The 26,548-nt window shown below is 45.0% G+C and overlaps 1 protein-coding gene across 5 annotated transcripts in view; it reads right to left on the reverse strand.

Moving 5' to 3' along the window:
• PFKFB3 (6-phosphofructo-2-kinase/fructose-2,6-biphosphatase 3) overlaps positions 1-26,548 on the reverse strand; it is a 74,853-nt gene that overhangs the window by 26,933 nt on the left and 21,372 nt on the right. For 3 of the 5 annotated variants that reach the window (XM_054594015.1, XM_054594021.1, XM_054594007.1), the window contains exon 1: positions 210-661. The exons of the other annotated variants lie outside the window; for them this stretch is intronic. In XM_054594015.1, the coding sequence (XP_054449990.1) occupies positions 210-285 (76 nt within the window). In that variant the 5' untranslated portion in view covers positions 286-661. Of the gene's footprint in view, positions 1-209; positions 662-26,548 lie in introns of those variants that run through there. 5 annotated transcript variants of the gene reach the window in all.

The raw sequence follows: 26,548 nt of genomic DNA on the forward strand, positions 1-26,548 counted from the left end.
AGCGCCCCCGCCAACCCCGCCCCGCGCGCCGGGGAGGAGCGGAAGGCGCCTGGCCCCAGCCCGCGGAGCCCTGGAGGGAGGCACCCGGCCCGGGACCAGCACGCGGGAGGAGAGGAGTCCGCAGGAGAGCGCCCGCCGCACAAAGGCTTTGCTCTCCACGCGGCGCGCTGCTCCCACGTAGCACGGCCCCCGCGCACATCTGCACTCACATCTGGGCAGCGAGGGACGGTGGTCGACCGGGATCCAGATCTTCTGTACCCGGCTCTGAGTCAGCTCCAGGGGCATCTTCACAGCCTGGACTCCGCAGCCCTCCCCTTGCGAAGAATTCAGAGTTGGGGAAGAGAGTGGTTTGTCGACCCCCGAAACAAAGGAAAAGGGGGGTTGTGCGCGGGAGCACTGGCCGGCCGCTTTCCCTACCGCGGCTTTTTGGAAACGTGCTTTGTGCTCAATGACGAGCGCTCGCCCGGAACGTGAGGCTCCTAGAGCGCTTCGAAAGGGGCGGGGGCCTGGGGCTGCACCTGCGGCTTGCGCAGGGCTGGGCTGGTCTGGTCTGGTCCACCTGGGAAATCCCGGGGATGCTCGGAGAGCAGTGACAGCCTCGGTCCCTGCGTGCCAGCTCGAGTCCTCCGCGTTTTCCTCCCGCTCGCCTCCTCTTCGGCTCTGCTAGGATACCCAGAACTCCGCCTGAGCTTTTAAGAGCCCGGCCGGCTGCGACGCACACGTCAGCCTCGGGGCGGGACGCGTTCTTTGGGTTCCAGCCCCCACAACCCCCCGCCCCCTTCACGTGGGGAGGTGGCCGGGAGACGCAGAGAGCTTGCACGGAGGCGGCCTGCTGGTGCCCCCTGCCGGCCAGCGTCAGTAGTGTGCCTGGCTCCGGCAGATAACGCCACCCCGCCCTTGGCCGAAGGGCCTTTACTCCATGAGCCTCCCCCTACCATGCCCCCAAGAGGAGGGACACAACTTCCCAGACGAATCGCCTCAATTGTGCTGTGAGGAAAGGAGTGGAGCCGTCCAGCGGTCCATGGACCCACGTAGCGGAATCACCTGGGATACTGGTTAAAATGCATCCTATTGATAGCCTTTCTGGGAGTGGGACGCCAATACTCTGCCTTCTTAACACTCAATCTATGTCAGGCACAGTCAAGTTAAGGACTCGGAGGGAGGATGGTGAGAGCGCCCGTGGGGCACAGCTCTCTGGTTCACTCTTTGCCAGAGTTGCTCCCTGATAATACTTGTGAGTCTCACCTATCAGGACCCCCGCCACCGGCAAAGAGGAGTCTCCCCAGATACTTCGTCCTCACCCGGCCCACTGTCCTGAATCCCGTTGAAATCTTCACTTGTCCTGAACAATGCTCTCCCAACACTTAGTCCCAAGAGCTGGTAGCTCAGCAGTGCATGAGGACGGAGGTGCCAAAGCCCCGGAGGCAGTACCCAAATGGACCCCAGTATCTTGGTTTTCATAGTCACTGTTTACAATATTTTCAACATGCCTTTATCTCTCCTAGTAGAAGAGTAAATACAAATAGATCCTACTGCGACCTGCAAATGATTACTTGACTATAAGCCCCAGAACGACTACTGGGAGGCAGCAAGCAGCACCTTGATTATGCAAACCCCTAAAATTCATGACAAGTATCCAGCACAGGCCTGCTGCATCTCTTCCTCGCCAGTTTTGGGTGTATATTGTGTCCTTTTTGCCTCCCTAGTCCTTGCAGTTTTGCCGCCAACCGCGACACGCAACAGTCGTGTAGTCAGGCCTGTGGCTGCCTGTGAAGATCTGGTGCGCTTTCAGCAGGGACCTGCCACCAGCAAGATGGCATTACATGGATGTGCGCGATGCATCAGCAAAGAAGGGCTACCCTGCTTTGCATAGGTGCGTCCCTCATGCTCGGGTTGGGCTGAGATTGCAAGGATGTAGGCGGCGCTCCCTGAAACCCCATACTGCAGTGGAATAGCCTGAGCAGAGGCTGCCTCACGTCGCTCACGTCCCGCATGGCTCTGCTGGGACTGCGCCCGCTCTCCTGCGGCCGGCACAGCTGCCGCCAGCACAGCTGCTCCTGCCCCGCCCCGCCCGGGCCTCCCCTCCTCCCAGCGCTGCAGCCCGGCCGGAGGCCCGGGAGGGCCGAGCGACGCCCACCGGGTGGGGGGCCCTCGAATTCCCCCTCAACCGCGGCTTCACGCCCAGCCCTCCCTGGAGTCCCTGCTCTGTCTCCAACAGCTTTGCTGACTGTTGGGTTTCGGCACTCTGCAACTGTTTAGAAACCCAGGTGTATTTCATTGGACTTGTTTTTCTGCTATGGGAGCAAATGCCAGAGATGACACCCTATAACGCCCCAGGGAGAGTCCCACTCCACTCCTGAAATAAGAAGAGAAAAGCATTCGCAAGCGGGCGCCCGCGCCTCCGAGAGAAGTTGCTGCCCGGGGTTTCGCTGGAGTCAGGAAGGGGGGCCGGGTGTGTGTGCGGCAGCGGCTGCCCCCCGAGATGTCTGCAAACTTGCCTCCCCGGGAAGAACCAGTGTACCTGCATGCCCGCTGCTTTCCCACTGGGTATTTTTACATACAAACAGGGCAAGGGAAGGAGGCGGCCATTCTTCCACTTTCTAAGTATGCAAACAACTGTGCTGGGTTTCAGCTTAGGGGGTGAGAGGACCAAAAACTCGGAAGCACATCTTTAATCTCCTGTCGTAATAACGTGTCTGTCTGCCTAGGGTCCAGCTCTGAGGGACCCTCGTTCTGAGATCCTAGCCTAAGCATTCGCACTCGCCACGTAGACCACGCACTTTATCAGTGTGTCAGTAACGACTTAAGCGGCCATCGCCGCGGGCCCCCGCCCCCTGAAGACTGAGTTCTTCATCACTTCCTGCACCTGATGGGGAGCAGGCAAACGGAAATTCACTCAATCCCCGTCTCATTTCTGCTATCTAAATACAAACAAACTGGGAATGCGTGTGGGGGAGGGAGGGCAAGGATGAATTCACACATTAAAATAACTTTAAAATAAGCAGGGCAGCTAGAGCTGGTGCCATGCTTTCAGCCCTCAAGTAAATTAGGGTAGCACCCTACCGAAGATAAAATTACTTCACCGCAAAGCCGTTTATAAACAACCCAACTGCTACTGAATATTTTGGTTCAGAATTGATATTTAGACATCCGTGTAACTCTTCCCCTAGTTTTGTTAATGGTTTCACCTTCACCCAACTGTCTAGGGCTTTTTATCAACTTTTTGATCCCAAAGCGGGTGATCAGCAACTCATTCCTTCAGAAAAGGCTGCGGAGAGTACAAAAAAATCTCTAATACAAAGATATTTTTAAAGCCAGGACAGCTCCAAATACTAGAGGAGATGCTACCATTCATGGCACTATTAAAGCTAGAGTATACGGTCATGTTTTAAGTGAGTCAATGGGGACTTTAGAGATTAGAGGGTTTAAGGAACTAGGTCAAAGGCCAAGAAACAAAGGCAGTGAGGAACTTTTTTTCCCCTACTTGACACAGACAAGCTTCCCCAGGGGTTGCTGACTGGAACCCTGAAGCGGTTGGCCACACTGATTCTCACCCAGGACAGTTGAGCTGTTTGGCAGGAAAGCATAGGGAAGTAGCTTCTTGTGCAGTAAGCAGTGCTTGGTGGAGGTACTTACAGAGGAGAATTCTTTCCCCTGCCTCCAAAGACATTATTGATTTTAGAGAGAGGGAAAAGGAGGGGGAGCCAGAGAGAAACATCAATCAGTTTGCCTCTTGTACACTCCCCAAGCTAAGCATGTGCCTTGACCGGGAATCGAACCCTCCACTTTTTGGTTTACAGGACAATGCTCCAACCCACTGAACCACACCAGGGCACAGAGGAGAATTTTTTAGCTAAGTCTAGAGGCAGAGAACAGATGGTGGAAGTGGTTTTTCTTCATGACCTCTCTCTGCCCAGTTCCTTCTGCTGACCAATCCATGACCCTTACCCCTGCTCCCTGATGTTGCCATAACAGCAGCAAAAAGCAACCCCATTTCCACGATTAGGTGCCAGCTAGCCAGATTGAAACAATTAAACCATGTTAGTACCTACCTCCTCAATGAGAGAATCAGAGAAAGAACAAGATGCAGCAGGCTGTGAGCAAACAGAGTTGCTAATTAGACACAAAGTGTCATCATTTGCAGGCATGAGCCATCCTATGTGTAAGACAGTGCAGTGAAGCACCGAATAAAAGACCAAAATAAACCCTCACCTCACCACCCATCCAAAGGCAGGGGAGAAGGCAGCTTTAAAAAAAAAAAAAGTTTGTCCCTTATACATGAGTGGGAACACAGACACAAATATCCACACAATGCCACATTCTGGCAGATCGAAATCCCAATTCAAAACCTGCACTATAAGGTTTATAGCAGCTTTATTCATAATCACCAAAACATGAAAGCAGCCAAGATGCCCTTCAGTAGTAGGCGAATGGATAAATAAATTGTGGTCCATTCAGACAATGAACTAGTATCCAGCACTAAAAGAAAACAAGCTATCAAGCCATGAAAAGACATAAGGAAACTTAGATGCATATTACTGAATAAAAGAAGTCAATTTGAAAAGGTTCCATACTGTATGATTCCAACTCTAAGACATTCTGGAAAAGGAGAAACTATGGAGAGAGTAAAAAATATCAGTGGTCACCAGGGATTAGGGAGAAAGGAGGGTTGAATAAATGGAGCGTAGAGGATTTTTAGGGCAGTGAAACTACTCTGTATAATACTGTATTGGTGGATACATGTCATTATACATGTGTCCAAACCCATAGAATGTACAATGCCAAGAGTGAACCTAATGTAAACTATAGACTTTGGGTGATGAAGATGTATGTATCAGTGTAGGTTCATCCTTTTAAAAAATGCATCCTTAAAAAAATCATGTTGATAGTAGGGGAGGTTGTGCATGCGTGCAAGCAGGGAATATATAAACTCTATGCCTTCCTCTCAATTTTGTTGTGACCCTAAAACTGCTCCAAAAAATAAAAGTCTACTTTAAAAAGTCATTATTTTTCTACAAATGTCATATACACTTTTCTCCAAGTAGATTTACATGCTGTATCATGTGGGTATGAGGACAGTGTGTGGCCACAGCCTGGCTCTGGATGAATAGACACAAACTGTGCAACTGAAGTCCCCCTGAACCATCCAGCAAGTTTCATTTTCCTCTGCCCAGTCCACGTTGCTCCACTTCCTGCAGGCCTTTCCTTTCCTTGAGGCACACCCGAGCTTGGGAGCACGACCTTAAAACTGCCTGTTGGTGTTCCACATCCAGCATCGGGCCTTCCTGCCTGCAAATGCTGCTTTCCGAGTATTTGCACTCCTGTTAAACTCCTCACCCAATATCAAGACATATATTATTTGTGTTTAAAAATACTATTTTATGACTTTAAAATATTTCTGCTTTAAAAAAAAATTCGGTAGTCTAGTTAATTTCCTGGTTTTGATATTTTACTTCGCTCATGTAAAATGTCAACTCTAGAGGAAGTCAGGGGATGAGTTCATAGGATCCTATGTTCAATTTTGTAACTTCTTGCATTTCAAAATAAAGAGTTTAAAAAAAATTAAAATCAGTGATAGTTCAGTTTACTCAGATCTTGGGAGGGTAGAGAATGCACAGACCATAGAGGCACTGAGGTCACATGAAGGGAACTGGCAGAAAGGTAGTCAAGAGTTGCTTGTGTCCTTTGTAACACCTTGGCTTCTTGCAAATGACACACATCTACAAACAGAATTTGCACAAATCTTGCACCTGAGAAAAAGTGGGATCAAATTCAAGCTGTGTTTTAATTTGTGGGGCTGATTCTATTTCTAGGCTTTGCACAGATCTTGGAAGAGTATCAGTGGGTTTGTAATCTTTGTCACCAGTCTGCACACTTTAAAACAAATCGGAGAAAATCATGAAGAGTTCAAATGAGGACTCCAAGAGGTCAAGGCTGAACCTTTTTCTCTGATGCAAAAGGAGGCACAAAGATAAATAACTACTTGAAAAGCTCTCTGTCCATCTTCTTCTGGTACCTAGCATTTATTAGATGCTTACAAGCAGTAGCTGTGTGTCAGACACTGCGACACTGGAGGTTCCATGCTACACTGGAATCCCAATCATCTTGGGTCCAGCCAGGGAAAAGAAGAAGGTGATCAAATAGCTGTCATCCCGGTGTTTTGTGCTCAGCCTCATGCTAAGTATTACCTCCAGGCCCAAGAGCCTGTAGTTTAAGACCAGGGCAGGAAAATGTACATATATTAGAATAAAACCAAGGAACTAAGAGATGTTAGGTTAGACAAGAATATACCAAATGCAGGCTATGGATAAATCCATGTCTGCCCATAAGTGGGGCCAGATTAGTTGGGAATTTTGTATCTATCTCATTGTTCTTCACTTTATCTCTGCTGAGTCCAAGAGAACAAAGGGAACTAAAGGTCAAGGTCTCTCATCTCTTTTTACATTCCACAAGTATTCACTGAGAGCCAGACATACCAGGGACTATAAGTCAAGTAAAATGTGGTCCTTGTCAAAATTATGTATTCACTTTTGAATTTTATAGTGTCCCTTCATATCTCTCCTCTCTCACTCTGTCTCACATACACACTCCTACCTTTTTCCTTAAGAGTTAATGAAGCTGAGACACAGAAATGTTTACATACTTGACCGTGATCACATAGTGAATAAGCCAAGAAATAAAAATCAAGATCTTCGACTAGCCTCGTATTCCTTCAATTTCTCCCAATTAGGTTATTTTCCAAATCAAATGTTCAGTGCCCCTCCCAAAGAGCAGTGCCAACAAAATTTTGTATCCAAGTAGTTTTGATGAGAATCTCTAAATTACTTAGTATTTGGTTATAATATGGGAATAAGAATAAGAATAATCTTAAGAAATTATTACAAAAAATAATAACTAAAAACTTTCAAATGTCCCTATAATGAAAAGTTCCATTTAACATATGAAAACAAAGAGCTAGCCTCTCAAACATTCACAGACATTTACTTTTAAGCAGTCATACCTGGAGAGTGTTCTGCCTTATGATGTAAAAAAGGCATGTGGTCGCTACTACAATAGAGCCAGTTTAAAAAGAACTAATAGTTTTATGAGATGAAACTGAATCAGCCTTTAAAAAAAAAAAGTGGCGGAGGTCTTGAGCTTTTTGTGTACTTCTGAAAGGGTTTTCTTTTCTTTTTTTTTTTTTTTTAAGGAATGGGTAAGCATGTACTTTATTTATTTATAGAGAAAGGAGGGAGAAAGAGAGGGATAAAAACATCAACATTCCAGAGATACGTCAGTTGCCCTCAGTTGCCTCTGGCTCGCCCCCAACTGGGCCATCACTCAACCCACTGAGCCACATCAGCCAGGGGTACTTCTGAAAGGTTTTAAGATATCCTGAGATTTATTAGTAAGGGAAAGAAGAAAAAGAAAACATACTCCTATATCTCCATCATTTGAATTATTAGATAAATCTCAAATCAATACCGTTAGTAATACATTTTTACAGAATGGTGGCCTTACCCAAGTCTTCAATAGGATGCCGTCTTCCTGAGCTCTGGGGCAGCACAGTCCCATAGGAACTACAGTCATAGCTGAAAATTTTCCAGTAGTAAAAAGAACAGGCCAAATTAATATCAGTAAGAAGTAGAATGGACTATCCGCAGAACAGGGAGGGACCTTCCTCACATTCATGGACATATCCATCCTGAGCTGAGGTTTGACCCGCTATACTAGAGTAGGTTTGCCCAACTCTAAAACAGGGACAATACCTACCTATAAAATAGTTTTCATGTGAAAAGCACATAGCAGAGTACTGGCATGTAGCATGCTCAATGTTTGGTAGTCAGGAGCTCTGTGCTAACCGAGACTTCAGATTTCTGTAGAATTCATGTCATGCCCTGAACTCTAAACCAGGTGGTAGCATCTAAGCTAGAAAATGGAGGGTTTCCTTGATTTCTCCTACTCTCCCACTCTATCCAACTCTGCGAAATCAATCACATTTTTGGAGATTCCATTCCATACTAGTGAGGGCTCTCCAGAGAAACGTATGTATATGTATGTATGTACGTATGTATAAGAGAAGAACTGCTGGTGGCACTCTCCCTTCCGGAAGCATGCCCATGTCTTCCTTCCACTCCTAAACTCTAAGGGTCCCCATGAGACCTGAAACCAGGGGAACAATGGGGCGGCGGCAGCTTGTCCAGCGCTAACCCCATGAACCCATCGCCAAGGCTCCCTTTTCTCTGACTTTTCAGTGAGCTAACAGAAGCCCCCCCCTTGTCTCACTTCTGTCACTGTGACTGTTATTTCTCAGTGAGCCAAAGCAGCCCTGCCTAGGCCCTTTCCTATCCGCCAAGTCCTGATCCAAGTCTGAGACCCAGGAGCTCTGATGTCTAAGGACAGGAGGAAGATGGATATCACAGCTTAAGCAGAGAAAGCGAATTCACTCTCTGCCTGTTTGTTCTATTCAGACCCTCAACAGAAAGGATGATGACCACTGCCTTGGGGAGAACCATCTGCTTTTCTTAGTCCACCAGATCAAACACTAATATCTTCCAGAAGTATCCTCACAGACACACCCAGAAATAATGTTTTACCAGCTATCTGGGCATCACGTGGCCCAGTCAGGTGGACACATAAAATTAATCATCACATTTTCCACTAGCCATTCTCCCCATCTCCCTGGCAGCAGAACTTCCGTTTTTAGGTGCCCGGCTAAATAGTATTTTTCAGACTTGCAGGTAAGACAGGCCTGAGTGGCTAAGGTGGGGATAGAGAAAAAGGTTCATTCTATTATTAGCCAGTGTTACTAGCCAGACAGACAATTTCTTACACTGAGCCAAATGTATCTTCCTGTAACTTCTCCTGCTAGTTCTTACTCTGCTCTTGAGTACACAGCAAGCCAGTGCCCTCCTCCAGCCCTCAAACATGTGAACAGCTAGCATGTTCCCATTAAAACATGCAAACGTCAGGCCAAGAGGCCCACTCCTGGAGTTTAAAGCAGGGTAAACACAGTTTTCACATGGCACAGAGCAAAGCCAACCAAAAGAGCGAATGTGCTTCATGATGTTAGAAGAATCAGGTTCTAGGGAGAAGTTAATGCCGAGTGACACCATTAGGCCTATGGCAAACACTGAAATGAGCCAGAGCTCAAAATTACTATGACAAAAAGCAATTCTAGTGAACCTATGGATAATCTAAGTTTAGATTCTCAACTGCAGAGAACCAGGTTTGTCTGAGCTCCAGAGCTTATCCAATGGGTGTGGGCAGCATGGATGAGACAGTACGGTGAGAGGAAAGGGCTGGGGGCAGGGAGCTACCCACAGGGTGTAGGGTACAGGAGCCTGCACCCTGCAACTGACCTTGTCTATACCATGTCAAAGAACGTCTCTCTCTGGACCGTACTACCTTCATCTGCTGAGAAGCCATCTAGATGTTCCCTCAGCGCTACTTCCACTTCTCCAATGATTCTAATTATTCTCAATGAAATGTCAGTATAAACTTGACAGTAATTACTAAGCTATAAGCAACTTAAAACAGGGACAGCTGTTCATCTTTCTATCACCAGAGCCTACTATAGTGCCAGGCACACAGGAGGTGTTCGATATGTTTCTTTGATTAAGAACGATTATATTCACAATGACTCATGTGGCTCACATCATGGGCTGGAAGTAGCTTCCATTAACTGCTCCAGGAAACACAGCGCTTGGAGGTGGACAGATAGCCACCAGTTGGTGATCAGTTGGTTCCTCTGCAAAATGAGGATAAGAGCTGCCCTGCCTACTTCAAGAGTTGATTATGAGGACCAAATTAGATATGAATAAAAGCCCTCTTGGAAACACTGTGAAGTACTCAACAAATATATGAAGATTAGCATTTTGAAATTTCCCAGGTCCTCCCGAGGTGGGTGATTGAGATGTCCAAGCAGACATTCTCTCATCTTGACTGCTCTGTGATCTGGTCTTCATCCCTTGGTTTCCTCAACAGATCAACTACCTCCATCCAAAACACACACAAAGGTGACGGGAAGAGCTGAGGACAGCTGAGGTCCCCGACCCAGGACTTTGGTGAGAGCAGAAACTGACAACCAAATCTCTTTCTGCTGAGTATGGAAAGCGCCACACGGTGCTGCGCAGGGGGAGCGCAGGGTTGAGAAAGTGGGGAATAGGCACTATGTTGCAAGGCCTGCTTACGCAGTTTGCTGCGTACAAGTCTGTAGAGTGGTGCAACTCTGAGATTGACACATAGAACTGGCATTCCTTCCCTTCTGTTTCCCCTCATTCTTCTTTCTTCTCCCAGTGGAAAACATTCTAAAAATAGAGCCCAATCAAGGAAAAATATTTGTTTTAATTCAGGTTTTAGAAAACATTGCTGACTAGATGGTGAAAAACCTACCACAGCTGGGCTGTATTAATGCGTAGTGTTCAAATTAGAGTCAAGTGGTCCGTAATCACCTGTGTTAAGACCACACTGCAGTACTGTGTTCATTTCTGGGTGACATCTTTTAAGGGGACCTTAATAAACTCATATTCCTCCAGAGAAAGAAAATCTGGATGTCCAAGCCATCTGGAAGCCAGCCTCTGTCAGAAATAGCTAAAGGGCTAGATATGTGACAGAGAGAACAAGATTATGAGAAAAAACGATAACCACTTACAAATACAGGAGGAGCTGACTTGCACTGTGTTGCTCCCAGGAGCAGAAACTAAATTGCGTGCTGGAAGACACAAGCGAGGTAGCTTCAACTGTCCCACAACAAACAGCAGTGGGATAGAAAAATAGCAACTGCCTGTCCTCAGGATTTCCTGCAGCAACTACATGTCCTGTGATAAAAAACTTTGTAGTGCCCACCCCTGGCAATCCAACAAGTGGCCTCTGGCTAGCCCTGCAGATAGGGGATCCTATGATTCCATGGGGGCCTGAGTCCCAGTCCCAGCTCACCAACTTGATGATTTTGAGTAGGACACTTCTCTGCACATCAAGTCTGGAATGACCACGTGACCTCAATGGTCCTTTCCTATTGTAAAGTCTTTAAGTCCAGAGTTGCAATATTAAGTCAATCTGGGTATAAGGCTGCTGATCTAATACTTAGCCATATATTTAATCAACCTCAGTAGTCAAGGGGCTTGGAGCCATGGATTGGGTGAGACACTCCTTTGACAAGCCCCTTGGAGTGCAACCTGCTGGCATTGCAACGTCAACTGTGCTACAATTTCTTTCCATTCATACTTTGGAGCAATGGAGATCATCATGGCACCTCTCAAGCAAATCAAAGACTCTAGTTTAAAACTCCAGACTAGCAGTTTGACATCTATCCCAGTATTCCCTATCTAGTGATCATTGAAACCTCAGGGAGTCAGAAAAATGTGAAAAGGGGGTCCAATTCCTTAATCAATAAATACAACTTTTAAATATTTTTCCTATTGCAATCTTAGAGGCATGTCAATTTGATCTCTCTTTAAGAAAAGCTTGCTTATCAGCTGCAAAGAGTACGGATAAATGAATTTCCAAGTGCCACACCTCGGGATCTGAGGCAGCATCTGCCCTGAGGCCATGTTCTTCCTGGCAGCTCCCAGGCAGTGACTGAGCTCAGCAGTAAACCAGGGCCTGGCCATTTCTGCCCATGATGAGGCTCCTCTACAGCGAGCTTTGCACTGAGCTCCCCACAGGGCCAGCCGAGAATTCTCAGAGCAACTCTGTAGTGTGAGGCTCTCCCTTCACTCCCACTCCCTTCCCCCTCGCCTTCCATAGATATCAGACCTGCAACCCACCCCTTTTTTTTTCACAAGCATTACCCCAATAAATCTGTTGCACTTCCAGCTCCATCTTAATACCTGCTTGCCAGAGAACCCAACCAATGTATTTTCCATTAAAATAAAATAGCTTGAGAGCATCTGAGTGTGTATCAAGTATGCAGAACTTGAGGTGCAAGATGAGTGTGTTCCTGACATTTGGCTGGCTTATCATTCAGATGAGTTATCACTGGCCACTGTGATGGGTTTGGTCATTGTACAGCTTCAGATGGATTTCATCTCAGTTATTTAGTATTTAATGTATGCCCATAATGGATCACTGTTTAAAGATGGAAACATAGGAAACACTGATGTTAAAATAGGAGTCAAGAGCAAATGATAAAGATATGTCAAAAAAGACATAAGAGCCTACTTACTTCAAAGGGTTCCATTGGCCAAAGCTGGCACATTCTGAGCAACAAAATGAATAACAGTAATAGATTATAACCCTGAGAAAAAATTAGAATCCCCAAATCCATTCAACTGTAAATAAAATGAATGAATGAATGAGTACACGAGATGTGCTAGCTTTTCCTTACAGCAGAATGTCAATAAATGGGGAAGGAATGATGGAATTTCTAAGTCACCATTTGGTAATCACCATAGTAATAATTACTTTGGACAAGAATCATCAAGTGGGTGAAAGTTTGACAAGAAACAGGATACACGTAGTCTCAAAATATCTCCCCCCAAAATAATAATGATCTACAAATAAAACAGTAACCTTACAGTAGAGAAACCTGGAAGAACCATCCTATGCAAGGGATCAAAGTTAACACCACCAGGAATGGGACAGAAGTATCATGTGTCTCCTACCATGATGAACCGAAGACACTTTACTACTTCTCAGGTGCTCCTGCCAAAAATGCAGAACCTGAATCTAATCATAAAGAAGCAACAAAGAAACCCAACTCAGGGAGATTCTAAGGAAGAAATGGCCTGGATCCCAAGGAAATATTTGCACACTCATCCATGTTCATAATAGCATTATTCCTAGTAGCCGAGAGGTAGAAGCAACCCAAGTGTCCAGCCACAGATGAATGGATAAACCAAATGCAGTCTCTACATACAATGGAATATTATTCAGCCTTGAAAAAGGAAGTAAATCTGCCCTGCTAGTGCGGCTCAGTGGACTGAGCTCCAGCCGCCTGTGAAGCAAAGGATCGCCAGTTCAATTCCCAGTCAGGGCACATGCTTGGGTTGAGGGCCAGGTCCCCAGCTGGGGGCATGCGAGAGGCAACCATACATTGATGTTTCTCTCCCTCTCTTTCTCCCTTCCTTCCTCCCACCTAAAATAAATATTTTTTTAAAACCCACAATATTAAAAAAAGGAAGAAAACCCTGTTATATGGGCCCTTGAGTCCACCATGCTAAATAAAATAAGCCAGTCACAAAAAAAGACAGATACCATTATGACTCCCTAGGGTGGGCGAGAGGATAGATAGATAATAAGTAGGCAGGGGAGTGAGGGAAAGATTGAGAGAAAATAAAAGCAAATAGGGTAAAATGTTAACATTTGCAAAATCTGGGTGAAGGCTATCCTGGAATGCCTTGCACTATTTTTGCAACTTTGCTGTAAGTCTGAAATTATTTCAAAATGAAAAATTAGTGCTAGCTTCAGCAACACACATACAAAAAAAAAGAACATTAAAACTCAAGTATTTTAGGTTCATGAGGACCATAAAATGGTAAAAATTCTGCACATTCACCTAAAAAGGATCTTCCTCAGATTTGGAAGTTGCATGCATCTGATCAAAGTTCTTATACAACAAATCAATAACATCTCTAAAATTTCAAAATCTAATGTTGAAAGATAAAATATAATGACAATTTTCAACAAATGCCTTTCAAGAGATAGTCTTTTATTATAAAAAAGAGTGAGAAAAGATATTAGGCTTTGCACTCAGGCAAGATCAATGTTTAAACTTCAGCCTCCAACCCTAAAATGTACCGTGCCATTCTTGAATTTATCTATCATATTTTCCTTCCATAACTAAATTAATTAGCATGAGTTAATTGTAAAATATAAAATTTGAAGATTTATTTCAATTTATGTGGAGACACTGTCCATTGTGGCCCTGCAGCCATCCCCACATTTCTTCCTGGCTGACTGAACCTTGATTCGGCATATGGGGGGAGGCAAAGATCCCGAATTTCAAGCTAAGTTGCCCCCCATCCCATCTGCAATAATGAGTTATGATTGGGCTCATCCACCCCCGCCCCTTGCTGGTGACTTGTCTGGATGTGATCATGTGACTGGTTCTTCACACTATGCAATAAACATCCTTCTGGTTTAACCTATTGGTCAGCTATTCTGTTGCCTAGAGCCAAAAGCAATTCCTAACTAGTAAATATATCGTTAATGTCATCAAAATTTACTAATATAAACCAGATCCTTTGCTAAAGTTTTACATATATTTTCTGCACAACTCAATCAGGTAACAGTGTCACCATTTTTCAGATGAGGAAATCCATGTTGAGAGGTAAAAATCTTTTACAAGGTCACACAACAGGGATTCTAAAGCAGATGTGTCGGATCGCAAATCTGAAGTTAATCATACTAACTATTGTGCCCCACTGGCCTCCTGAAATGAAACCTGTTTTAAGGAATATATTTATATGAATCTGGTTAAAGGGGGAAAGAAAAAAGGAAGATCAGCAGGTCTGAGGTAGAGAACGTCTGCTAGGGAACCTCAGGAAGGGGGGTTCACTGGGGATCCCCCATGTCACCCAGAGGTAGAGGCTATCTGGGAGCCCCACACCCCAAGCTTCTGAAGTTTAACTTCCCAGCCAGTGAGCCTGGGATCAGCAGCCTTCCCTTCTCCTCATTTATTTCCTGGTTCTGAAACATTTGCCTGGTGGAAGACAAAGGCAGTCGTTTCTCAATTTGACCCCTAATGGAAATTTGGGGTAACACTTTAACAAAAACAATAGAATACAGTAAACATGGAACTAGCCCATTAACAAGTGTAAAAGAGTGTATCATCTGAGTCCTTCTTTTTTTGAGGTGGGGTGGAGGGTGAGGTGGCAGTAGTGCCAGAGAACTCAGGAGCTCCTTATTGGATGCTGGAGAAAAAGAAAAAGAAATTCCTGGGTCCCAGCAGCTTAGCTTTGGGTCAGCCAGAGACAGACCGGGCTGTACCTAGATGGGGGTAATTCTGTCACTTCCTGCCACGTGTTCAAATGTATTGACATATTACATCATACTAAAAGGAGCCTTCTTCCAGAGGATTCCGTAAGTGAGAGGTCCCTGTGTATTGTCTCAGAGATGAAGCACCCCGGTTGGAAGAACACATGGGCCAGTTCGGCCCTTTCTACATGGAATAGAGAACGGAACTGCATGGCCCTCATCGCATCATGACCTCCGGGAGTACGATTTGGAGGGTTTTGCCTAAAATGATGACTCAAAATTGGATACCACACATGTGTTATGTAGTAAACAGAGGCCACAGGCCCTCAACAGTGTGCACGCCAGAACTTGGGCCCCGGTCAGACACACTGACCACTGGACACTAAAGGATCGGTACAAAGTGGATGAGTTAAGCCACCTGCACAAACAGCCCATCCTGGGTTGCTTTATAAATGAGTTACAGGTTAACCTAGCAGTTGTCTCTGTAAACAATGAGGGATCAAATGAGGATGTCTGGGAAGAACGGGAAGGTCTTCTGGGCAGATAAGAGACTCACAAGGAAGCCATCTGGGACAAGATCTGTTCACCTTAGAATTTCTTCCACTAAATTCCTCAGGTAAAGTGAAAACCTGGCCTCCTGGCTATTTAAATCAGGTGTTTTATGTTTTCGGTTTCAATAAATTGAGATCCCAGGCTGATTCACTAATCCAGAGGGAAAAAAAGAATGAACATGCAAGCCTGAGTATTTAACCTAAACCATAATGTAGATAGATTACTGGTTTTCAAAATCAGTGTCACAAAGGATCATCCACCAGAGAACTTTTAGAAAATACAGTTGACCCTTGAACAATGTGGGGGTTAAGAGCTCCTACTCCCATGCAGTCAAAAATCCATGTATAGCCCTGGCTGGTATGGCTCAGTGGATCAAGCGCCAGCCTCCACACCAAAGGGTTTCCGGTTCGATTCCCAGTCTAGGGCACATGCCTGGGTCAAGGACTGGGTCCCCAGTAGGGGGCATGCAAGAGGCAACCACAGATTGATGTTTCTCTCCCTCTCTTTCTCCCTTCCCCTCTCTAATAAGAAATAAACATTTTTTAAAAATCCACATGTAACTTTGGACTCCTTAAAAACCTAACTGCCAATAGCATACCATCAACCAGAAGCCTTACCAATAACATAGACAGTGGATTAACACATATATTGTATATTACAGAATGTGTATTATATACTGTATTCTTATGACAGAGTAAGCTAGAGAAAAGAAAATATTAAGAAAATCACATGAGGACCCATGGACAAAGCCAAAGTGGGGAAGGATTGAGGGTGGGAGGTGGGGGTGAGTGGGGCAGGGGAAAGGGGCAGTGGGAAAATGAAGACAAATGTATTTGAACAATAAAAAAAATAATAATAGAAAGCTGAAAATGTACAAAAAATAATTAAGATCCATATATGATCAAGAAAAGAAAATCATATGGAAGAGAAAATAACATTTATTTATTGGGGGAAAAAAAGTCCACCTGTAAGTGGGCCCATACAATTTAATCCCATGTTGTTCAAGGACCAACTGAGCCCAGTGTGTAAACCCCATGCTAGAGCAATTAAATCAGAACTTCGGTTGGGGCTTAGGCTTTGCAACTTTTCTTTAAAACTTCTCAAGTGATTCCAGTTTAGCCAATAGGTTCCGATTAATTGTCACCACACTGAGCCACAGGGCCAGTCATGTGCTGAGCTTCAGTGGGCCTACGGGAATAGGGAGACATGTGTGGCACCTGACTACAAATATATCTTGAGTAAACAAGAGATATATGTATGGGAAACTGTTAGTAAACTAAACTGTACTGGAATTTGAAAGTGTTTTGGAAAGATCTGTGAACAAAAAATCAAGAGTCTAGAGTAAGTGAGCCCCTCGGAATTGGTGTTTCTGCTGCATCTGCAGCCTTTTTTCCAGGTGGCTACAACAAAGCCATTTAAGCAGCCTTGAAACTTGCTTTGTTTTGTTTTTGAAAATGAAGAACTGGTTGACCTTTTGAAGGAATGCTGGATAAATTTTTAGGCTAACAAATTGCTAGGTAGTTTCCAGAGAACATTCTCTCCACTTGCTATCATAGGATAGAAAAGTATCCTGAAACCTCATTTATCCCACCCAGTCCCTTCCCCTATCAGAGGTTGGAAGTCCCCGGATGAGAGCAGCAGGTGTGACCTGCAAGGCCTAAGTCACGTGGGGATGAGATTGGGCGCCTGCTGCGTACATGTGGGCATTCTCAGTTCTGGTGCTCCAGACCCTGCAGGGCTCAGCCATGCCCACTTTCTGAGCCTGAGATCAACAGGGTGGGGCCATGTGGGCAGACAGCCACTCTGGCTGACCTTGATGTAGAGCAAGTGGGGATCTCAGGGCATTGATAAAGGGTTGCACTGTCTGGCAGAGATTCAACCCTTCCTACTCCTGGCCCTGGCCCCAGCCCCTTGGCTGGACGACAAACTTCACCCACATTCAGGCATCATCCAACTGCGAGTGAGAGTACGAGGGTCTCTCCTTCCTTCTCCACTGGCTCCCACTGGCCTCAAATCCAAGGCTCCTACCTCAGGCTGCTGTGACAGAGCCTGGAGGAGGCCCAACGCCTGGGGGTGCTGGGCGGGGACATCCTGCATTTCCATTTGTAGCCCCGAGATGGAAGCTTGCAGCTCTGCCAGTCCCAGTGCACTTCAGAGTGAAACACAGAGCCTCGCGTTAAGAGCTGGCCCATGGAGATCCTTGGGAAAGGGTCAGGCCTGTGGTTCGGGGGATTCTGCTTTTCCCAGAAGCAGCATTAAGATTCGAGGTGCCCCACTTATGCACTGGACTCCTTCCCATCTGCCGCTTTTCCTTCCCACTCCCCTCTTCATGTTTGTGATGCACAGACTACTCGCACGCACGCTTGCCTATCTTACCTGGTCTCACACATCTGATGCAACATTGGCAGAGTTTCCAGAGCCTTCTGCATTGTGTAAGAAAAATGGAAACCTCACAGTGATCTGATCACAAATTCCTAACAGGGCAGGTCCTGGAGGATAGTCATGCCCCAGGCATATAACATGTTTAATAAAGGGCTTATCTTTGCAGTAAGCAAGCCCTGTCCCTTGTCTCTGTGCATCTAAGTTAACACACCTTTGAAATAACCACCCTCAAGAAAGTACATCATCTTGTTAACTATCCTATAATCCAATCTCTGCCTTACTTCTTTCCCAACTCCAAGTAATCTTGACTCCTTAATTTCAAATGCATAAAAGAAACTGCAAAACTGTTGTTTTCCAGGGCATTTTAGATCTTGCTCCCCATCACATGATGTCAGCTTGGCTTCAAATAAATTCTTATAAAAATTCCCTACAAATAAAAAAAAAGAGAGAGAAGGGAATAAAGTCCTTACAGGTTTTGATGTTTCTTATATTGACATCCGCGTGGTCTTTTGGCACAGAAGGGAACAAACTGTGGCTGATGATCAGAAAGCTTTGAGCAGAATGTTAAGGGATTTAGACAAACAGTCCAAAGCCAGCATAGTGCCAGACAAGTTCAAGCTTTTGCTTGCTTCCTCTTCATCTGCTGCTCCTCCCTATGGGAATCAAACTGCCTGGGTTCAAATCCAGTTTCACCACTTACCAGCTTGGACCCTGGCCTTGAACCAAGAACTTAACCTCCCTGTGCCTTGTTTTCTTCACTGGTAAAATGCGAGGTAATAGAGCCCAAGATCTCTATTTCCACCATAATGGTGCATGCAGCTGAATCTTTTTCTCCATGTCTTCTAAGAAGACTTTCAGACTCAAGAGGTTCCTGGCCAAGAAACAAAAGCAGAATTGGCCCTTTCCCCCAATGGATTCAGAGGAAACTGGTAATAAACTCATGTACAACTCCCATAGGAGACAATGGGGAAGAACGAACGGGTCTATGAGGAAATTGCACACAAGATGGCACACTTATGTTGTATCCAATTTGCTTACATCTTACCATATCACTGAAAAGGTCACTACTATCTAGACAGCTTGGTGTGTTTTATTGGGAAATTATTGGAAGAATGATTTTATGTTGCTGTTTCTCCACTAGTAGGTTGGACCAGTAATAAATATGTGAGACCTTTAAAAAAGAATAGAGCCCAAGATGTATTAGCCAATTTTACTCTTAGCAAATAAATTCATAATAGCTACCTCTTACTGAATATACCAAGCATTGTATTAGGTACTTTAAACACATTGTCTCTAATCTTTATAACTACCCTACCAGATAGGTACTGTTGCTATTCTAGAGGTAAGCAAACAACCTCAGGGAGATTAAATAATTCACCCTAGGACACTGAATGCGGAAGTGATGGAAGCCTTTTTTAGAGGTTATCCAAGGTAGGGAGGAGGAAACTGGGACTAGAAACCACTTTCCAAGGCATTTTAAAGGTGGTGACTGGCAGTAAACCCTGTCCAGAGTATGTGTGCCATAAACATATGTTGACTGGATGAGTGAATTTGTTGCCCTCAAATGATGGCAACAAATTAATTATGCCATTATGTAGGGCATTAATCATGGCCATACAAGTCAGTGTGTACTCACAGGTTCACACACCGGCCTAAAGCAATTGGACCAAAGGAAAACCAGGACCTGACTGAACATGGCTCTTCCCCACAGTCTAGGAATCACTGATTTTGGATTCCTTACATTCCCCTTTATGACCAAAGCTGAAACCAAACCAGCCTGCAGCCTTAGGAGCTTCATTAGGTACCTTGGTCCTTCTCCTAACTCGTCTTCACATCAGCCCGCAATATAGCACCCACCTTCATACAGACATCCTCCTAGAGGCCCAAAGATCTCAGCCTCACAGTTTTCCATGCCCCTAAAACAATCCCACCCCATTCCTGTCTCAAAAACTTACCATTGACTTCATTTTATTGCACTCTATTTTTGTATGGAAAAAAAGTCTGATATGAGGAATTTATACTAAGATATAAATGGCTGCATTTTAGGTGGGAGGTAGCTTTTGAATTTTTGTTCCATCCACTAGGAGGGAAACCAGTGAAATTGAAACCGGAAAAGTTGGCACTCATGCTGCCTGTCACTACCAGAACCAATAAGTAGAAACAAGGATTGAATCTTCATGCTTTATTCAGATGCTGACTATCTGAGGAGACTATGGGTTATGTACCCTCAAAAACCATCATCTCAAGCTGACCTTTTTATAAGAAGATGAAATGGTTGGTAAGTGCTTTGGAAAAAAGGTTAATTGGATAAGCGTTACAGAATAGTGGCAATTTTCCTAATACATCTTTATCTGTTGATCAACGATTCTTCATCTGCATCACTGATGTTCCCTCCCTCCAGCAATGACTCAGATACCACCTCCATTGCTTGCAGACCCCCTGGGCACAAGGTTGAATTGCTTGGAGACTTCCTGGAGTTACTGGTCAGGCATTCCAGTTTCTGGAAAACAGCTTTCCACAGGCATTAAACACTTAAGCCTATCAACTATGACTGAAGCTGAAATCTTTAACTCGAGTTCCCCTACTAAAATCAGTCAAGCCCTACTCTGTTAGAGTTTATTGTAGAGCTAAGAAATTTGTCACATATGAAGCTATTACAGAACAATTAAATGCTGAAATAGCTCTGTGTAGGCTGAGGGCCCACCCCAGAGTCACAGGATCCCCAAGTTGGCCAGACCATGGTTCCTGGAGCCCTGGTTGGATGGCAGCCTGCATCTCCCATCCTAATTTCATCCCCCGTTTCATCACAACCCACTTGATCTGTTTCACAAACTTAGATTTCAGGTGAGGTTTTGTTTTTTAAAAAATTTTATTTATTTTTAGAGAGAGTGGAAGGAAGGGGGAAAGAGAGGGGGAAAAATATCGATGTGAGGGAGAAACATCGATCGGTTGCCTCTAGCTTGCACCCCAGCTGGGGACCAAACAAGCGACCCAGATGTGTGCCCTGATTGGGAATTGAACCGGCGACCTTCCACTTTCTGGGACGACACCCAACCAACTGAGCCACACCAGTCAGGGCTCAGGTTAGGTTTTGTTTGAAGAGATGGTTCTATGGTTATGATAGATTTGCAAACCACTATCTGATCCAAGCCATTGATTTTACAGAAGAGTTTAGAGAGGTTACTTGCTTGAGGCACTCAGGAGTTAGTGGCACCTAAGACTGGAATCCAGGTCATTTTTTTTAAAGATTTTATTTATTTACTTTTTAGGAAGAGGGGACGGATGAGAGGGGAGGAAGAAAGAGAGAAACATCAATGTGAGAGATACATGGATCAGTTGCCTCTTGCACACCCCCACCTGGGGAAACTGGTCTGCAACCCAGGCATGTGCCCTGACTGGGAATCAAATTGCAACCTTTTGGTTCACAGGCTGGCACTCAATCCACTAAGCCACACCAGCCAGGGCTACAGCCCAAGTTTTTTTTTTTTCTTCTTTAACTTATTTTATTTATTGATTAGAGAAAGACAGAGAGAGAGAGAAACATCAATTTGTTGTTCCACTTATTTATGTGTTCATTGGTTGCTTCTTGTATGTGCCCTGACTAGAGATCGAACCCACAACCTTAGCATATTGGAACAGTGTGCTAACCAACTGAGCTACCCAAACTGATCTCCAGGTCATTTTAAAAAATAAACATACTATTGAAGTGTAGCATTCATACAAAAATGCATAGCCCAATAAATGCTCAAAGTTAACACATCTGCATAGCCATTGCCCAGCTCAAGAACTGGGTCACTATCAGAACCCCAGAAGCCCCCTGTGCTCCCAGTCACCAATCCCGAGGTAAACAGAATCTCGACTCAGTCTGTATGGCTTGAACTTTTTATCAGTGGAATTGCACAATGTATTCTATTGGATCTAGCTTTATTCGCTTAACATGTTGCTCACAAGATTTGTCCACATTTGCCTCTTATAGCTGTGGTTCATTATCATTGTTCTATAGCATTTCATTGTACAAACATGCCACAGTTTACTTACGTTGATGGAACACTGAATTGTTTCCACTTTGGGGCTATCACAAGTAATGCTGCTAAGAACTTTTTTTTTTAAGATTTTATTTATTTATTTTTGGGGTGGGGGGAGAAAGAGAAGGAGAAAAACATGGTGTGTGAGAGAACCAGGTTGCCTCTCTCACACCCCGAGCTGGGGACCTGGTCCAAAGCCCAAGCATGTGCCCTGACTGGGAATCAAACTGCCAACCTTTCAGTCCACAGGCCAGCACGCAATCCACTGAGCCACATCAGCCAGGGCTGGGAACATTCTTGTGCATATCTTAATGCCACATAACAGGCATTTTTGCAGGGTCTAAGCCAAGGAGTAGAATTTCTGGAGCACAGAGCATGCATACATTAAGTAAACATAGCCAAATAGTTTTTCAAAGTGATTATATTAATTTTTACTACGACATGCGCATTCCTGTTATTCAAAGCCTTGCAATACTTGGTCTTTTTCTTTTTAGCCATTCTGGCTAAAATACATATATAGTAGTATTTTATTGTGGCTTTAATTTGGATTTCTTAGATGATTAAGGAAGTAGAGAAGGTTTCCATTGCTTATTGGCCATCTGGATTTTTTATGAACACCATAAGGCGTGTATGACTGTGTTGTCATGTTAAAGCTATTTTTGGTTTGCTTGATTTTTGTTTCTCTCTCTCCACAGTGACTTTTGTGGGTCTACACATACAGGAACAAAACCATCTCCTGGACAAAGACTCCGAGGCCAGACTGCCTTGGTTACGTTCCAGTTTGAGCAGTGACTAGCTGTTATTCTTAGCTAGTCCATCTCTCTCCATGTCCCCGCTATGCCATCTGTAAAATGGGGGAAAGGATAACAGGACCTTATTCCATAAGCTTGAATGAGTGAATGTGTACACACATCTAGAACAATACCTGGCACATCGTAAGTACTCAGTATGTTGGGATTTATATCTAGTATTCTGTACCTGGAAGCACTGAACACTGCCCAGACTGAGGAGAGGATATGCCCACAATTTGTTGTTAGTTTATCACCACTTATGCAGCAACCCCTTATTTCTCCCAACTGAAAAGAGGTATTTCCCTTGTGCGTGGGAATCAAAGGATGAAACTGGTGTTTGACTAGAATAGCGGGGGCCAATTCACCTCAGTTGGAAAGAAACAAAAGAACAGCTGTCCATGATGCACAGGTGAACCACACTCCCAGGCTGCAGAAGGGGAACACTGAGCCACACAGCCAAGGAGACCCCCAGGTAACTGAGCACTTTCCTCTGCCTCATGAGAAGCTCACCACCGAAGGAGACGTGAAATGAGGAAGTACTTCATTCCAGGCTCACCCCTGTCAGCCGGGTCTCTGCAGTCAACCAGCCAGGCTTCTCAGAGACAAAAATCCACCTCGCCGCTGGGCCTCAGGTCTCGGCTGCCTTGGCCAGGGGACTGCGGGCAGCTGTGGGCAGCAGGCCCAGGTCAGCCCGGGCTGCGGAAGCCCTCACTCTGCAGAACCTGAGCTGTGCACCAGGGTGTTTTGCCTGAACACTGTGTGACATGGTCACACCAGGTGCTGGGGCCAGGGTGGCTTTCCTAAGAACCCCTACACTGGACCAAGAAAATAGGTTGTCTGACCAGATAGGAAAAGGTAAGGGAGGTCTTGATTTCTTCTGGTAAACAGCCCTGTGTCAGTGCAATGATGTAAACAGCTGGTCTGTGTTATGAGACCACAGTGAGTCACAGGGACCCAAGTAGTTTTTTACAAACAAGAAAGCTGAAGCTCAGAGAGGTTAGGAGATGATGTATGGGCTTTGGAGCAAGATCCACTTGATAATTACTGATTCCCCCTTTTACTGTAACTTGCTACTTCAAGTGCCTCCAATCCCCATAGCTAATTAGGAGTCACTAACTCCTGTTTCTCATGTAAATAATCTGTGCACTTCCCATTCCTGCTGTCTCCACTCAGATTTAAGCCTTAAAAACCTAATCTAGACTATAGGTAATCACTTCCCATCTCCTTCCCTCCCATCTCTTCTATTCCAAACCATAGTGCCAGAGTTATTTCTAAAACAATACTTTGTTTCTGTTCTTCCCTCGCTCAGAAACTATCACTGGCTCCCTACTTCCTCTAAGACCTCTTTGAATCTCCTCAAGTCTTCACTGAAGGTCCTCTGCAGAGGGCTCTCAAGCAACCTTTCTCCCTTGTTGTCCTTCCACTCTGACCATTTGATCTGCTTTGTCCCCCCAAACTCTCCTGCCCATCTCCGCTGTTCTACGGAGCACTCCACCAGAAACCCCTCTTTTCTCCTTTTTGTTTAGCCCCTACTTGTCCTCCATGTCTATAAGAACCTTTCCCTCACTGTAGCCATAAACTTTTATTTCCCATACTACCTCAGAGACTGGTGTCTTCTCTGCACCTTTTCATGTGAGTGGGCATATGTTGTGTGTGCATTCCCATCCACATTCTAAACCTCTTCAGAGTGTGAATAGTCTTCTCTGTATCCAACCCAGTGCACAGCACAATCCCTATGGAAGGCAGGCGCTAAAAACATGTTGACTGACTGACAAACAAAAGAAACCAACAATATGGACAGCCTTCCTAACAAGCTCTCCCTCCATGAAGGGTATGCTCCGCACTAGGAGCACGAAGATTACAGAGTATCACATGGCTGCTGGTAGACGTGGACATGAACACAAGTAATGACTGCACTGATAGAGCCTGGTGGAAATACTGAGACCAACATTCCAATTCTGTCACAAGAAGTCAGGGAAGGTGAGTTCTGAAGTGATCAAGTAGACAGGGGGCAGGGCCAATGCGGAGCACAGGGTTGAGAGAGAAGAGGAAGTCCCAGGTAGGAGGAAGTAGGTGGGCAAAGGCACAAGGGTGGCAGCAGAGATCATGTGTAAGGAGAGCACCGGGAAGACCTGAAAAAGTGCAGTGCGCTATGGCCAATGGGGAGGCTTAATGATGCTGAAAGGGTCGTGGAGACACAGAGGATTATTGTACAGGGGCCTTCTTTCTGGAAGAGACAAGGAAGATGTGTTCCAGAGTTTCAGGTGGAGGTAGAATATCTAGTTCTGTTCAGTTCTGTTCCTTCTTCCCCAAGTTATCTGGCCTTCAGCAAGCTTGTAAATTGCTCTGGTTCTCAGTGCAGCCTCTTTAAGATGGATACAGGTATCCCTTACTTTCCAAAAGTTCACCTTACACCACTTCATTTTTAGGGAAGACCTACCTTAATATAGCAATGGCTTCTTTCATAAAAGCAAAAATCCTCTTCAGATTTCTTTCAGTTGACAAAAACAGGTACTGATACTCTTTACTTTAAGCCATTTTGGCTTACAAAAAATTTCCCAGAAAAGCTCTACCTTCGAATGGGGGTGTGGGGAAACCTGTATTTTTTATCCTGTTTCCCACTATACATCAGGGAGACTTTGAAAGAGTCCATCTGTGCCTTAGGAAAACCACGTCTGCAGAAGTGACGCATCAACCTGCTGGGTGTTCCTGGTCCTCAGAACCCTGGGTCTTCAGCTCCAACTTAAGGCATTCAAAACCATGCCTCTTGCGGCTCCCAACAAGGAAAGAGCCCAGCCCCATTGACCACTGGGTCTCCTCAGAGATCTGAGAACTCTTGCAGTGGTTGAACTGCAAGATCACTGAGCAAGAACACATCAACAGGATACTGGGAAGTTTACCTAGAGGATGACCTTCCTTTTGGACGGTTCAGACACGGAAGTGGATGTTCATCTTTCCCACGCCCAGAGCCAACCCCTTCTGCTATGGAATGTCCAAACCTGGCCTGGCCATCACATTTTAGGCTTGAGGTAAAGGATTAGAAATTCTGTTTTCAAATAGATTTTTCTCAAGCTGGGTCAGGGCTGCTCACCATACCCCCGGACCACTAAAAGATGTACATTGAGGTACTGTGTCTTCCAAAAGTACATTGTACATTGTTTAGCTCTTCATTCTTTTGTACATTAATCAGCTCTTCATCATCCTGAGGTGTCACTGTGAGCCCAGTGGGCTTTTCAGGCCAGAAAAGGATTAGAGAGGAAAGGTCGGAGGCCTTCAATGATGGGATGTGTGTGTGAGTGTGGGGGACAGTGTTCCTAAACTGATTCCTCAATGGCAGTTCCTTTCTCACACCAGCTCTCCAAACCTAAAGACTTGAGCTCCCCAAGTTCCACACCCAGGTCACTGATTCTCAGGCCGATTACCGAAGAAATCTTTAGAGCATGCAGGCCAAACCCAAATCCAGGCTCTGGCACAGAACAGACTGGAAGAACAACCTTCGCTGGCCCCGTCTTTGTCCCCTAAGGGGAATGAGAGACAGGGAGCTTTTGGTTCTTGTGCTTGAAAACACGTTATAGTCACACTAAGCATAAATGGTCTGAAAACTAACTGAAAGACATAACCACACCGGATAAAAAGAAAAAGCAAGCCCAACTATCGGAAATCCACTTAAAATATGAAGACATGGATAGTTAAAAGTAAAAGGATGGGGGAAACATTCCATGCAGACATGCATCCACAGAAAAGAGAGTAGCTACAGTTAACAGCAAAATAAATTTCAAAACAAAGACTACTGGCATCATTCAAGAGGGACGCTTCATCGTGATTGAATGGACGGATCCAGCAAGAAGACATAACAACTGATGAGCCTAAATGATTACGGTTATCTTTATTAGGTTTCAA

This window comes from Pteronotus mesoamericanus, unplaced genomic scaffold (assembly GCF_021234165.1).
Source record: "Pteronotus mesoamericanus isolate MK-2021 breed Mesoamerican mustached bat unplaced genomic scaffold, CSHL_Meso_final contig_130, whole genome shotgun sequence".
Taxonomy (NCBI): Eukaryota; Metazoa; Chordata; class Mammalia; order Chiroptera; family Mormoopidae; genus Pteronotus; species Pteronotus mesoamericanus.